This window comes from Coregonus clupeaformis, chromosome 21, assembly GCF_020615455.1.
Source record: "Coregonus clupeaformis isolate EN_2021a chromosome 21, ASM2061545v1, whole genome shotgun sequence".
NCBI classification, from domain to species: Eukaryota; Metazoa; Chordata; class Actinopteri; order Salmoniformes; family Salmonidae; genus Coregonus; species Coregonus clupeaformis.
The window spans coordinates 27634675-27648976 of record NC_059212.1 but is presented as its reverse complement, the minus strand read 5'-3'; the positions used below and the strand labels follow the sequence as shown (position 1 = coordinate 27648976).

Below are 14302 nucleotides of genomic sequence, written 5' to 3'. Positions count from 1 at the left end.
AAGATCTATATACAGTGTGTGCAAATGTAGTACGTTATGGAGGTAAGGCAATAAATAGGCCATAGTGCAAAATAATTACAATTTAGTATTAACACTGGAGTGATAGATGTGCAGAAGATGATGTGCAAATAGAGATACTGGGGTGCAAATTAGCAAAATAAATAACATTATGGGGATGAGGTAGTTGGGTGGGCTAATTACAGGTGCAGTGATCAGTAGGCTGCTCTGACAACTGATGCTTAAAGTTAGTGAGGGAGATAAGAGTCGCCAGCTTCAGAGATTTTTGCAGTTCGTTCCAGTCATTAGCAGCAGAGAACTGGAAGGAATGGCGGCCAAAGGAGGTGTTGGCTTTGGGGATTACCAGTGAGATATACCTGCTGGAGCGCATACTACGGGTGGGTGTTGCTATGGTGACCAATGAGCTAAGATAAGGCAGGGATTTGCCTAGCAGAGATTTATAGATGACCTAGAGCCAGTGGGATTGGCGACGAATACAGTGGGGAAAAAAAGTATTTAGTCAGCCACCAATTGTGCAAGTTCTCCCACTTAAAAAGATGAGAGAGGCCTGTAATTTTCATCATAGGTACACGTCAACTATGACAGACAAATTGAGGAAAAAAAATCCAGAAAATTACATTGTAGGATTTTAAATTAATTTATTTGCAAATTATGGTGGAAAATAAGTATTTGGTCACCTACAAACAAGCAAGATTTCTGGCTCTCACAGACCTGTAACTTCTTTAAGAGGCTCCTCTGTCCTCCACTCGTTACCTGTATTAATGGCACCTGTTTGAACTTGATATCAGTATAAAAGACACCTGTCCACAACCTCAAACAGTCACACTCCAAACTCCACTATGGCCAAGACCAAAGAGCTGTCAAAGGACACCAGAAACAAAATTGTAGACCTGCACCAGGCTGGGAAGACTGAATCTGCAATAGGTAAGCAGCTTGGTTTGAAGAAATCAACTGTGGGAGCAATTATTAGGAAATGGAAGACATACAAGACCACTGATAATCTCCCTCGATCTGGGGCACCACGCAAGATCTCACCCCGTGGGGTCAAAATGATCACAAGAACGGTGAGCAAAAATCCCAGAACCACACGGGGGGACCTAGTGAATGACCTGCAGAGAGCTGGGACCAAAGTAACAAAGCCTACCATCAGTAACACACTACGCCACCAGGGACCCAAATCCTGCAGTGCCAGACGTGTCCCCCTGCTTAAGCCAGTACATGTCCAGGCCCATCTGAAGTTTGCTAGAGTGCATTTGGATGATCCAGAAGAGGATTGGGAGAATGTCATATGGTCAGATGAAACTTTATGGTAAAAACTCAACTCGTCGTGTTTGGAGGACAAAGAATGCTGAGTTGCATCCAAAGAACACCATACCTACTGTGAAGCATGGGGGGTGGAAACATCATGCTTTGGGGCTGTTTTTCTGCAAAGGGACCAGGACGACTGATCCGTGTAAAGGAAAGAATGAATGGGGCCATGTATCGTGAGATTTTGAGTGAAAACCTCCTTCCATCAGCAAGGGCATTGAAGATTAAATGTGGCTGGGTCTTTCAGCATGACAATGATCCCAAACACACCGCCCGGGCAACGAAGGAGTGGCTTCGTAAGAAGCATTTCAAGGTCCTGGAGTGGCCTAGCCAGTCTCCAGATCTCAACCCCCATAGAAAATCTTTAGAGGGGAGTTGAAAGTCCGTGTTGCCCAGCGACAGCCCCAAAACATCACTGCTCTAGAGGAGATCTGCATGGAGGAATGGGCCAAAATACCAGCAACAGTGTGTGAAAACCCTGTGAAGACTTACAGAAAACGTTTGACCTGTGTCATTGCCAACAAAGGGTATATAACAAAGTATTGAGAAACTTTTGTTATTGACCAAATACTTATTTTCCACCATAATTTGCAAATAAATTCATTAAAAATCCTACAATGTGATTTTCTGGAATTTTTTTCTCAATATGTCTGTCATAGTTGACGTGTACCTATGATGAAAATTACAGGCCTCTCTCGTCTTTTTAAGTGGGAGAACTTGCACAATTGGTGGCTGACTAAATACTTTTTTTCCCCACTGTATGTAGTGAGGGCCAGCCAACGAGAGCGAACAGGTCACAATGGTGGGTAGTATATGGGGCTTTGGTGACAAAACGGATGGCACTGTGATAGACTACATCCAATTTGCTGAGTAGAGTGTTGGAGGCTAATTTGTAAATGACATCGCCGTAGTCAAGGATCGGTAGGATAGTCAGTTTTACGAGGGCATGTTTGGCAGCATGAGTGAAGGAGGCTTTGTTGCGAAATAGGAAGCTGATTCTAGATGTAACTTTGGATTGGAGATGCTTAATGTGAGTCTGGAAGGAGAGTTTACGGTCTAACTAGACACCTAGGTATTTGTAGTTGTCCACATATTCTAAGTCAGACCCGCCGAGAGTAGTGATTCTAGGCAAGTTGCAGCGGAGGGTGTTAAGCTGGTGGCCGGGGTAGGGGTAGCCAGGTGGAAAGCATGGCCAGCCGTAGCAAAATGCTTATTGATTTATCGATGGTGACAGTGTTTCCTAGCCTAGGAGGTGCTCTTATTCTCCATGGACTTTACAGTTTCCCAAAACTTTTAGGAGTTAGTGCTACAGGATGCACATTTCTGTTTGAAAAAGCTAGCCTTTGCTTTCCTAACTGATTGTGTATATTTGTTCCTGACTTCCCTGAAAAGTTACATATCGCGGGGGCTGTTCGATGCTAATGGAGTACGCCACAGGATGTTTTTGTGCTGGTCAAGGGCAGTCAAGTCTAGGGTGAACCAGGGGCTATATCTGTTCTTAGTTCTGAATTTTTTGAATGGGGCATGCTTATTTAAGATGGAGAGGAAAGCACTTTTAAAGAACAACCAGGCATCCTCTACTGACGGAATGAGGTCAATATCTATCCAGGATACCTGAGCCAGGTCAATTAGAAAGGCCTGCTCGCTGAAGTGTTTTAGGGAGCGTTTGACAGTGATGAGGGGTGGTCGTTTGACCGCGGACCCATTACGGATGCAGGCAATGAGGCAGTGATCGCTGAGATCCTGGTTGAAGACAGCGGAGGTGTATTTAGAGGGTAAATTAGTCAGGATGATGTCTATGAGGGTGCCCATGTTTATGGATTTAGGGTTGTACCTGGTAGGTTCCTTGATCATTTGTGTGAGATTTAGGGCATCTAGTTTAGATTGTAATACAGCCGGGGTGTTAAGCATATCCCAGTTTAGGTCCCCAAGCAGTACGAACTCTGAGGATAGATGGGGGGCAATCAATTCACATATGGTGTCTAGGGCACAGCTGGGGGCTGAGGGGGGTCTGTAGCAAGCGGCAACAGTGAGAGACTTATTTCTGGAAAGGTGGATTTTTAGAAGTAGAAGCTCAAACTGTTTGGGCACAGACCTGGATAGTGTGATAGAGCTCTGCAGGCTATCTCTACAGTAGAGGCAGTTCTATCTAGACGGAAAATGTTGTAGTTGGGGATGGACATTTCAGAGTTTTTGGTGGCCTTCCTAAGCCAGGATTCAGACACTGCTAGAACATCAGGGTTGGCGGAGTGTGCTAACGCAGTGAATAACTCAAACTTAGGGAGGAGGCTTCTGATGTTAACATGCAAGAAACAAAGGCTTTTACGGTTACAGAAGTCAACTAATACATTTACATTTTAGTCATTTAGCAGACGCTCTTATCCAGAGCGACTTACAGTTAGCGCATACATTATTTTATCAAACCCACAACCCTGGCGTTGCAAACGCCATGCTCTACCAACTGAGCTACATCCCCTGCCGGCCATTCCCTCCCCTACCCTGGACGACGCCCCATGGGTCTCCCGGTCGCGGCCGGCTACGACAGAGCCTGGATTCGAACCAGGATCTCTAGTGGCACAGCTAGCACTGCGATGCAGTGCCTTAGACCACTGCGCCACTCGGGAGAGACAGAATAACAACAAAAAATGATAGCGCCTGGGGAGTAGGAGTGATACTGGGGGCTACAGGGGTTAACCTCTACATCACCAGAGGAACAGAGGAGGAGTAGAATAAGGATACGGCTAAAGGCTTTAAGAACTGGTCTTCTAGTGCGTTGGGTACAGAGAATAAAAGGGGCAGATTTCCGGGCGTTGTAGAATAGATTCAGGGCATTATGTACAGACAAGGATATGGAAGGATATGAGTACAGTGGAGGTAAACCTAAGCGTTGGGTAACGATGAAAGAGATAGCATCACTGGAGGCACCGATTGAGCCGGTCTCTGCATGTGTGGGGGGTGGGACAAAGGAGCTATCTGAGGCAGGTTGAGCGGGACTGGGGGCTCTACAGTGAAATTGTATAATAAGAACTAACCGAAACAGCAATAGGCAATGCGTATTGACATGAGAGAGAGGCATAAAGCAATCACAGGTGTTATTTGAGAGAGCTAAGACAACAACTGGTAATGGCGACGAAAGTTTGGGCTGAGGCTAAACAGATAAACAGGACAGATAAACAGGATGGGGTACCGTGTAAAGGAACCATCCAGCAGGCATCAGCTGTGTAGCTGAGTGATCATAAGGTCCAATGAACAGCAATAGGTGAGTCCAGGAGTAGTTCGATGGCTGCTACGGCACAGGCGAGCAGGAGGCACGGCTGTTGATTGTGTGTGCTAGCGGGCTGGGGCTAGCAGATGGATCTTCGTGGTCGTCGCAACGGGAAGCCTGTTGAAACCACATCAGGCGATTACGTCGGCAGACCAGTCATGATGGATCGGCGGGGCTCTGTGTCGACACTAGGAGGTCCCGTCCGGTTGACAGAGAGGTAGATAGCCGGGAGATGGGCCTGGCTCGAGGCTAGCTCAAGGCTAACTGGTGCTAGCTTCGGGACAGTGGTGATTAGCCAACAACAACATCCATTCGGTTGCAGCTAGCTTGTTGCGATGATCCGGTGTTAAAGGTCCAGTGATTCAGTGATTCCCTCAGAAAATCAGATATGTTCTGGGTCGATAGCGCGCTGTGCAGACTGGCCGATAATTGTCCAGGCTAGAGCTGGCTGGTCGGTAGTATTAATAAGGTACTAAGTGAGGCTGGTCGACCCACTCTTGAGTGTTGGGCCGAGAGCTCTGACATACAGACAATACAAAGATACAGTTGAAGTTGGAAGTTTACATACACTTAGGTTGGAGTCATTAAAATTTGTTTTTCAACCACTCCACAAATTTCTTTTTAACAAACTATAGTTTTGGCAAGTCGGTTAGGACATCTACTTTGTGCATGACACAAGTAATTTTTCCAACAATTGTTTGCAGACAGATTATTTCACTTATAATTCACTGTATCACAATTCCAGTGGGTCAGAAGTTTACATACACTAAATTGACTGTGCCTTTAAACAGCTTGGAAAATTCCAGAAAATTATGTCATTTTTTAAAAGTTTTACATTTTAATAATTTAGCAGACGCTCTTATCCAGAGCGACTTACAGTTAGTGAGTGCATACATTTTTTTTTTCATACTGGCTTTAGAAGCTTCTGATAGGCTAATTGACATCATTTGAGTCAATTGGAGGTGTACCTGTGGATGTATTTCAAGGCCTACCTTCAAACTCAGTGCCTCTTTGCTAAACATCATGGGAAAATCAAAAGAAATCAGCCAAGACCTCAGAAAAAACATTGTAGACCTCCACAAGTCTGGTTCATCCTTGGGAGCAATTTCCAAATGCCTGAAGGTACCACGTTCATCTGTACAAACAATAGTACGCAAGTATAAACACCATGGGACCACGCAGCCGTCATACCGCTCAGGAACGAGATGCGTTCTGTCTCCTAGAGATGAACGTACTTTGGTGCGAAAAGTGCAAATCAATCCCAGAACAACAGCAAAGGACCTTGTGAAGATGCTGGAGGAAATAGGTACAAAAGTATCTATATCCACAGTAAAACGAGTCCTATATCGACATAACCTGAAAGGCCGCTCAGCAAGGAAGAAGCCAATGCTCCTAAACCGCCTTTAAAAAGCCAGACTACGGTTTGCAACTGCACATGGGGACAAAGATCGTACTTTTTGGAGAAATGTCCTCTGGTATGATGAAACAAAAATAGAACTGTTTGGCCATAATGACCATCGTTATGTTTGGAGGAAAAATGGGGTTGCTTGCAAGTCGAAGAACACCATCCCAAACGTGAAGCATGGGGGTGGCAGCATCATGCTGTAGGGGTGCTTTGCTGCAGGAGGGACTGGTGCACTTCACAAAATAGATGGCATCATGAGGAAAGAAATGTATGTGGATACATTGAAGCTGCTTTGCTGCAGGAGGGACTGGTGTACTTCACAAAATAGATGGCATCATGAGGAAAGAAATGTATGTGGATACATTGAAGCAACATCTCAAGACATCAGTCAGGAAGTTAAAGCTTGGTCGCAAATGGGTCTTCCAAATGGACAATGACCCCAAGCATACTTCCAAATTTGTGGCAAAATGGCTTAAGGACAACAAAGTCAAGGTATTGAAGTGGCCATCACAAAGCCCTGACCTCAATCCTATAGAAAATGTGTGGGCAGAACTGAAAAAGCGTGTGCGAGCAAGGAGGCCTACAAACCTGATTCAGTTACACCAGCTCTGTCATTAGGAATGGGCCAAAATTCACCCAACTTATTGTGGGAAGCTTGTGGAAGGCTACCCGACACGTTTGACCCAAGTTAAACAATTTAAAGGCAATGCTACCAAATATTAATTGAGTGTATGTAAACTTCTGACCCACTGGGAATGTAATGAAATAAATAAAAGCTGAAATAAATCATTCTCTCTAATATTATTCTGACATTTCACATTCTTAAAATAAAGTGGTGATCCCAACTGACCTAAAACAGGGAATTTTTTCTAAGATTAAATGTCAGGAATTGTGAAAAACTGAGATTAAATGTATTTGGCTAAGGTGTATGTAAACTTACGACTTCAACTGTATTTTACAGGTGTGTGTGCCAAGCTTGTAGCGTCATACTCAAGAAGACTCGATGCTGTAATCGCTGCCAAAGGTGCTTCAACAAAGTACTGAGTAAATTGTCGGAATACTTATGTAAATGTGATATTTCAGTTTTTTTTTTTTTTATCAATTAGCAAAAAATTCTAAAAACCTGTTTTTGCTTTGTCATTATAGGGTATTGTGTGTAGATTGATGAGGGAAAAAACCAATTGAATCAATTTTAGAATAAGGCTGTAACGTAGCAAAATTTGGAAAAAGTCAAGGGGTCTGAATACTTTCCGAAGGCACTGTATTTGAAGGGGAAATCAGCAGTTGCTACATCCATTTTTGGACTTATAAATTAATGATATGTATCCATTGATTCTTGAAGAATATAACTTATACAGTGGGGAAAAAAAGTATTTAGTCAGCCACCAATTGTGCAAGTTCTCCCACTTAAAAAGATGAGAGAGGCCTGTAATTTTCATCATAGGTACACGTCAACTATGACAGACAAATTGAGAAAAGAAAATCCAGAAAATCACATTGTAGGATTTTTAATGAATTTATTTGCAAATTATGGTGGAAAATAAGTATTTGGTCACCTACAAACAAGCAAGATTTCTGGCTCTCACAGACCTGTAACTTCTTCTTTAAGAGGCTCCTCTGTCCTCCACTCGTTACCTGTATTAATGGCACCTGTTTGAACTTGTTTTCAGTATAAAAGACACCTGTCCACAACCTCAAACAGTCACACTCCAAACTCCACTATGGCCAAGACCAAAGAGCTGTCAAATGACACCAGAAACAAAATTGTAGACCTGCACCAGGCTGGGAAGACTGACTCTGCAATAGGTAAGCTGCTTGGTTTGAAGAAATCAACTGTGGGAGCAATTATTAGGAAATGGAAGACATTCAAGACCACTGATAATCTCCCTCGATCTGGGGCTCCACGCAAGATCTCACCCCGTGGGGTCAAAATGATCACAAGAACGGTGAGCAAAAATCTCAGAACCACACGGGGGGACCTAGTGAATGACCTGCAGAGAGCTGGGACCAAAGTAACAAAGCCCAACATCAGTAACACACTACGCCGCCAGGGACTCAAATCCTGCAGTGCTAGACGTGTCCCCCTGCTTAAGCCAGTACATGTCCAGGCCCGTCTGAAGTTTGCTAGAGTGCATCCAGAAGAGGATTGGGAGAATGTCATATGGTCAGATGAAACCAAAATATAACTTTTTGGTAAAAACTCAACTCGTCGTGTTTGGAGGACAAAGAATGCTGAGATGCATCCAAAGAACACCATACCTACTGTGAAGCATGGGAGTGAAAACATCATACTTTGGGGCTGTTTTTCTGCAAAGGGACCAGGACGACTGATCCGTGTAAAGGAAAGAATGAATGGGGCCATGTATCATGAGATTTTGAGTGAAAACCTCCTTCCATCAGCAAGGGCATTGAAGATGAAACGTGGCTGGGTCTTTCAGCATGACAATGATCCCAAACACACCACCCGGGCAACGAAGGAGTGGCTTCGTAAGAAGCATTTCAAGGTCCTGGAGTCTCCAGATCTCAACCCCATAGAAAATCTTTGGAGGGAGTTGAAAGTCCGTGTTGCCCAGCGACAGCCCCAAAACATCACTGCTCTAGAGGAGATCTGCATGGAGGAATGGGCCAAAATACCAGCAGCAGTGTGTGAAAACCTTGTGAAGACTTACAGAAAACGTTTGACCTGTGTCATTGCCAACAAAGGGTATATAACAAAGTATTGAGAAACTTTTGTTATTGCCCAAATACTTATTTTCCACCATAATTTGCAAATAAATTCATAAAAAATCCTACAATGTGATTTTCTGGATTTTTTTCCTCATTTTGTCTGTCATAGTTGACGTGTACCTATGATGAAAATTACAGGCCTCTCTCATCTTTTTAAGTGGGAGAACTTGCACAATTGGTGGCTGACTAAATACTTTTTCCCCCCACTGTAAATGCCTCATTAGCTTAGTTCAACTGTCGTACCCCAATAGAACCCTAAATATAAGCCTGTTTTACTCCAATGTTTGTAAACAATGTAAATGTAAACAAGCACTATAGCCACACAGCATTGTTAAAACTATCATTGTGATATCATGGATGGTCAGTCCTTGCATCCATAGCGCTGTCTATGAATTTGAGAGTGGTTACATTTCTCCAGCCCCATCAGCTTTGTACTGAAACAGTGGCGGGGAGTGCACTTTGTTAAAGTTTCTACTGCTGATTGCCACTTTAAAGTAAAGTTCAGACTTTATATGAATTATATGAATATGCATGACTTGAGACTGATGCATTTGTTTACTGTGTTCTATTGTTTTCTTTGTTTTCTTGTTCGAGATGAACAGTCGAGAGTGCTTGCAGAGGATGAGAGAGACATTTGGACAAGAGTTAATGCGGACCTGATGAGCGATGAGGATGATGGCCTGCAAACCTAGACCCCATGGACCCCTCAACCCTCACCACAGTAACCCCAATGGAGGCTCACCCTGGGCCAAGCTGGATGACTCCTGTCAGTACTGTGCTTGATTATTTTGAAAACACTTTTGTTGATCTTTGAATAGGCTCATTCATATTGAGGTATACCCCCCAACACCAAATTTGAAATTCAAAGATAAATGAAAGTGTTTTCATATGAATAAAGCAGAGTACAGGCAGGAGTCATCCAGCTTGCCCTAGGGGTGGCCTCCATCGGGTTATTGAGTAGGCTAGTCTCAATAAGTTACAAGCCAATATTTGTCCCCCTCCTTTTCATAAAAATCTGACACAGAAAAATGTACTTATTTGGGGTGCTGTTTTAGTGTTATTCTGTTGTTGTTTTTTCCAGAGAAATCATGCTGTTTTAGCATCAAACGATAAGCAACTCTCAGGTTTTCCTGTCTAACTTTGGAGTCATTGTCTTTGGTTTGAGCGCTCCTTGCTGGTTAGAAAGCAGAAGTACGTTCATAGAGGGTCACAACAGCCTGCAGAGATACAATATGCAGCTAGATGTCTGTCTTGACTGACATTATTATTGCACAATTCTCTGGCACGTGTCAATATCCTACTTCAATTTGTTTAAGCGCCTTCTTGTATTAGATTTTTGCTACATTTGTATCCTATTTTTATTCATTGAGCTTTTTTTTTTTTGCCTATGGTTTAAAACTAGTAAAAATGCCAATTACGGCATTGCTTCCTGTTTAACTGTTCCTCTGTCGTCACTAGTTACCACAGCCACAAAGTCATAAACCCCGCCCATTTATACAGTTGATCTTATTTAAATGTTATTTTAAACCTAACCCTAGCCTTGAACCTAACCTTAACCACACTGCTAACCTCATGCCTAACCTTAACCTTAAATTAAGACCAAAAAGCTTAAAGAATAAATCTATATCCATTTTTGACTTTGTGGCTGTGGTAAGTAGTGGAAACATTCCTAGTCCCTACCTTCTTGTCTATGTAGTAGTTTCTACGGACCCAATTGGTCAGAAAAGTTTGAGGAATATACGTGATGCAGTAATCTATTGGATGACAGCACTTTCAATTAATTCATTACAGGAGGACAGCTCCCCCATAGGCTCACTGCTGCCATCGGGAACGGTGGGGAGATGAGTGTGTGAGAGCAGGAAAAGGGGTGTAACCACTGCAGCACTTATTTTATTTCAAAACAAAATAAGACTACCGGTATTCATATATTATATTTGTGAAGGATAGAAGGGGAGCCATGGCGAAGCGGCAGGACACAAAGAAATTATTTGAGAATCTCTCTGGGGCCGGGAAATCCATCGGCGTTCTGACAAGCGGAGGAGATGCCCAAGGTATCGGTTACTGAAACAAGTGGATAAGAGTTATATTGTATCAAATGGATTACAGTGTAATAACTACATGATACTAAAAGGGAAACAAACTGTTGAGTTATCCGTTTTTCAAGTGCTGTCATTGGCAGTGTTTAGCCTACAGGATAAATTTATCTTACAGTAGGCCTATTTGTTCTCGTATGGTCAACAAAATAATGCAACAGATGATATGGTTGAGTATGGACACTGACAGTCAGATAGTCTAAGCTATTCAACAGAAACATTTTAAATATAGTGGCCTAACCATTATTTGTGGAATAGGCCAATTATTTGTTATGTGGTCCTCTGTAGCTCAATTGGTAGAGCATAGTGGAAACATTCCTAGTCCCTACCTTCTTGGCTATGTAGTAGTTTCTACGGACCCAATTGGTCAGAAAAGTTTGAGGAATATACGTGACGCAGTAATCTATTGGATGACAGCACTTTCAATTAATTCATAACAGGAGGACAGCTCCCCCATAGGCTCACTGCTGCCATCGGGAACGGTGGGTAGATGAGTGTGTGAGAGCAGGAAAAGGGGTGTAACCACTGCAGCACTTATTTTATTTCAAAACAAAATAAGACTACCGGTATTCATATATTATATTTGTGAAGGATAGAAGGGGAGCCATGGCGAAGCGGCAGGACACAAATAAATTATTTGAGAATCTCTCTGGCGCCGGGAAATCCATCGGCGTTCTGACAAGCGGAGGAGATGCCCAAGGTATCGGTTACTGAAACAAGTGGATAAGAGTTATATTGTATCAAATGGATTACAGTGTAATAACTACATGATACTAAAAGGGAAACAAACTGTTGAGTTATCCGTTTTTCAAGTGCTGTCATTGGCAGTGTTTAGCCTACAGGATAAATGTATCTTACAGTAGGCCTATTTGTTCTCGAATGGTCAACAAAATAATGCAACAGATGATATGGTTGAGTATGGACACTGACAGTCAGATAGTCTAAGCTATTCAACAGAAACATTTTAAATATAGTGGCCTAACCATTATTTGTGGATTAGGCCAATTATTTGTTATGTGGTCCTCTCAGCACTTCGAGATATTAGCTGATGTAAGAAGGGCTATATAAAATAAAATTGATTGATTGATTGTAGCTCAATTGGTAGAGCATAGCGCTTGCAAAGCCAGGGTAGTGGGTTCGATCCCCGGGACCACCCATTCGTAAAAATGTATGCACACATGACTAAGTCGCTTTGGATAAAAGCGTCTGCTAAATGGCATATTATTATTATTTGGAAGTTATGTTACAATTTCTCGCCATTCAAAGAAATGTGATTATGCACTCTTATAATCGATAAAACACATGTAGCCTATAGTAGCAAATAAGTTAGAATACCATCTTTGAGGATACTGAAGCCTGCATTGCAGACTTCCAATCGTTGAGTAGTTAACGTGGCGCAGAAATGTCATAAAGTGTGCATCTATCGCGCCCTGCATGTTCAACTCTACGTTCCAAGATTTTAGCGAACAAGGAAATTATAGTGCATAGCCTATCAATAGGCCTACACCTCAAATTCCATCATTGGCGTATGCCCAATATTGTAATGAATGGAACTTTATAGCAGACTGTTGCAATGCCTTCCACCATCGACTTCCCTGTGCGTTAAAACACGGGAAGGGTGGGGGTCATGTAGGGCAGGCCTACGTGAGGAGCGGGAAGTAGTGGGGTTTGCCCAATGACTTATATATAAACTAGATGTCTGATTGGGGGAGCTGTGTTGAGCCAACTGGCTTCCATCTTGGCACGCCCCCACCGTTGTAAAACATATTTTGGAAGTGATAGAAATGCATTTATTAATGTCTACATTCGTTTTTGCCACGTTTATTCTATTAAAGACATGTTAATGCATACTTTTAAATTATATTATGTGAGCTAAGCATAAAAATAAAACATGGAAAATATATAAAAACATTTTCCTTAAAGTATAATTTTTTAGAGATGACTAATGTTACTGTCCCCGCTACAACCAAAACATACTTAAATACATGTAATTTTGTCCTTGAAACATTTAATTGAAATAGGCTACTGTAGAATTCTATTCATTCCTATGGAGGACTGCTCCTACTGGGGAGTGCCAATATGGCCGATCTGTGGGTTCAAAGTCTCTCAATGGCCAATACATAGCGTTGGCAATCCAGGGTTTATATACATCACTGGTTTTGCCTCTATGCGTCACTATTCCAAAGATTGTATATTACATTGACAAGATAGTTAAGTGACCACTCTAACGATGGAAATACATGTCCTCAAAGATGGAAGGCAGGTGGGAGGAGGCGAGATCAGGTGGGACCTTTCTAGCCAATGAGAGGGCACATACAGGTGTGAACAACAGGCCATAGAGATAGAAGACTCATCTTTGTATCTGTGCCATTATAGCGTCTGTGACAGCATGGGCAGCGCCATTTAGCATGGAACAGGTGTGTCTGTCTGTGTCTGCGTCTCGCACACGTGATGGAGCAAAGTGACAGACAACTGATGAGGAACGGGCTGTTTTACCGTAGTGAGTTAGGCTATAAATCATGGGTTGGATAGAAGCAAAGTCTGCAGTCTTGAGAACTGGATAATAATTGCTTTGCTCCTCTCTTAAATAGGCTATTGTTTGTTAGTCTCCCGAGTGGCGCAGTGGTCTAAGGCACTGCATCGCAGTGCTAGCTGTGCCACTAGAGATCCTGGTTCGAATCCAGGCTCTGCTGTAGCAGGCCGCAACCGGGAGACCAATGGGGCGGTGCACAATTCGTCCAGGGTAGGGGAGGGAATGGCTGGCAGGGAGGTAGCTCAGTTGGTAGAGCATGGCGTTTGCAACGCCAGGGTTGTGGGTTTGATTCCCACGGGGGGCCAGTATGAAAATTAAAAATAATAATGTATGCACTAACTGTAAGTCGCTCTGGATAAGAGCGTCTGCTAAATGATGTAAATGTTATATCGCTCATAAAGCTGTGATTGAGAATAGCCTAGGCCTATAGACTCCGACTTCCATTATTGTTCTTTTTGAAAGCGGCAACTTTAGGACAATAGTAACTTCTTAGGCTATTAGAATATTTGGGAAATAGGCTAGTTGTTCATAACTTTAATTTGTCTTAAACCCTTATGGAAAAAATACATTTCACGTGATGACATTACTTTATGTTAATGTGATAACATGATTACATTTACCAGACGCTCTTATCCAGAGCGACTTACAGTTAGTGCATACATTATTCTTTTTTTTTTTTTTCATACTGGCCCCCCATGGGAATCAAACCCACAACCCTGGTGTTGCAAACGCCATGCTCTACCAACTGAGCTACTTCCCTGCTGGCCATTCCCTCCCCTACCCTGGACGACGCTGGGCCAATTGTGCGCCGCCCCATTGGTCTCCCGGTTGCGGCCGGCTACAGCAGAGCCTGGATTCGAACCAGGATCTCTAGTGGCACAGCTAGCACTGCGATGCAGTGCCTTAGACCACTGCGCCACTCAGGAACACCGATAAATGATAAATGATCTCGT

General features: G+C 43.0%; 1 protein-coding gene across 2 annotated transcripts in view; it reads left to right on the top strand.

Annotated features, from left to right (window-relative positions):
* Positions 1–10554: 10554 nt before the first annotated feature.
* Positions 10555–14302, top strand: part of LOC121535168 (ATP-dependent 6-phosphofructokinase, platelet type) — a 39020-nt gene continuing 35272 nt past the window's right edge. Inside the window, exon 1 of one of the 2 annotated variants that reach the window (XM_041841953.1) lies at positions 10555–10774. In XM_041841953.1, coding sequence (XP_041697887.1) covers positions 10681–10774 — 94 coding nt within the window. In that variant the 5' untranslated portion in view covers positions 10555–10680. Of the gene's footprint in view, positions 10775–11294; positions 11517–14302 lie in introns of those variants that run through there. The other variant, XM_041841954.1, reaches the window with a different exon arrangement.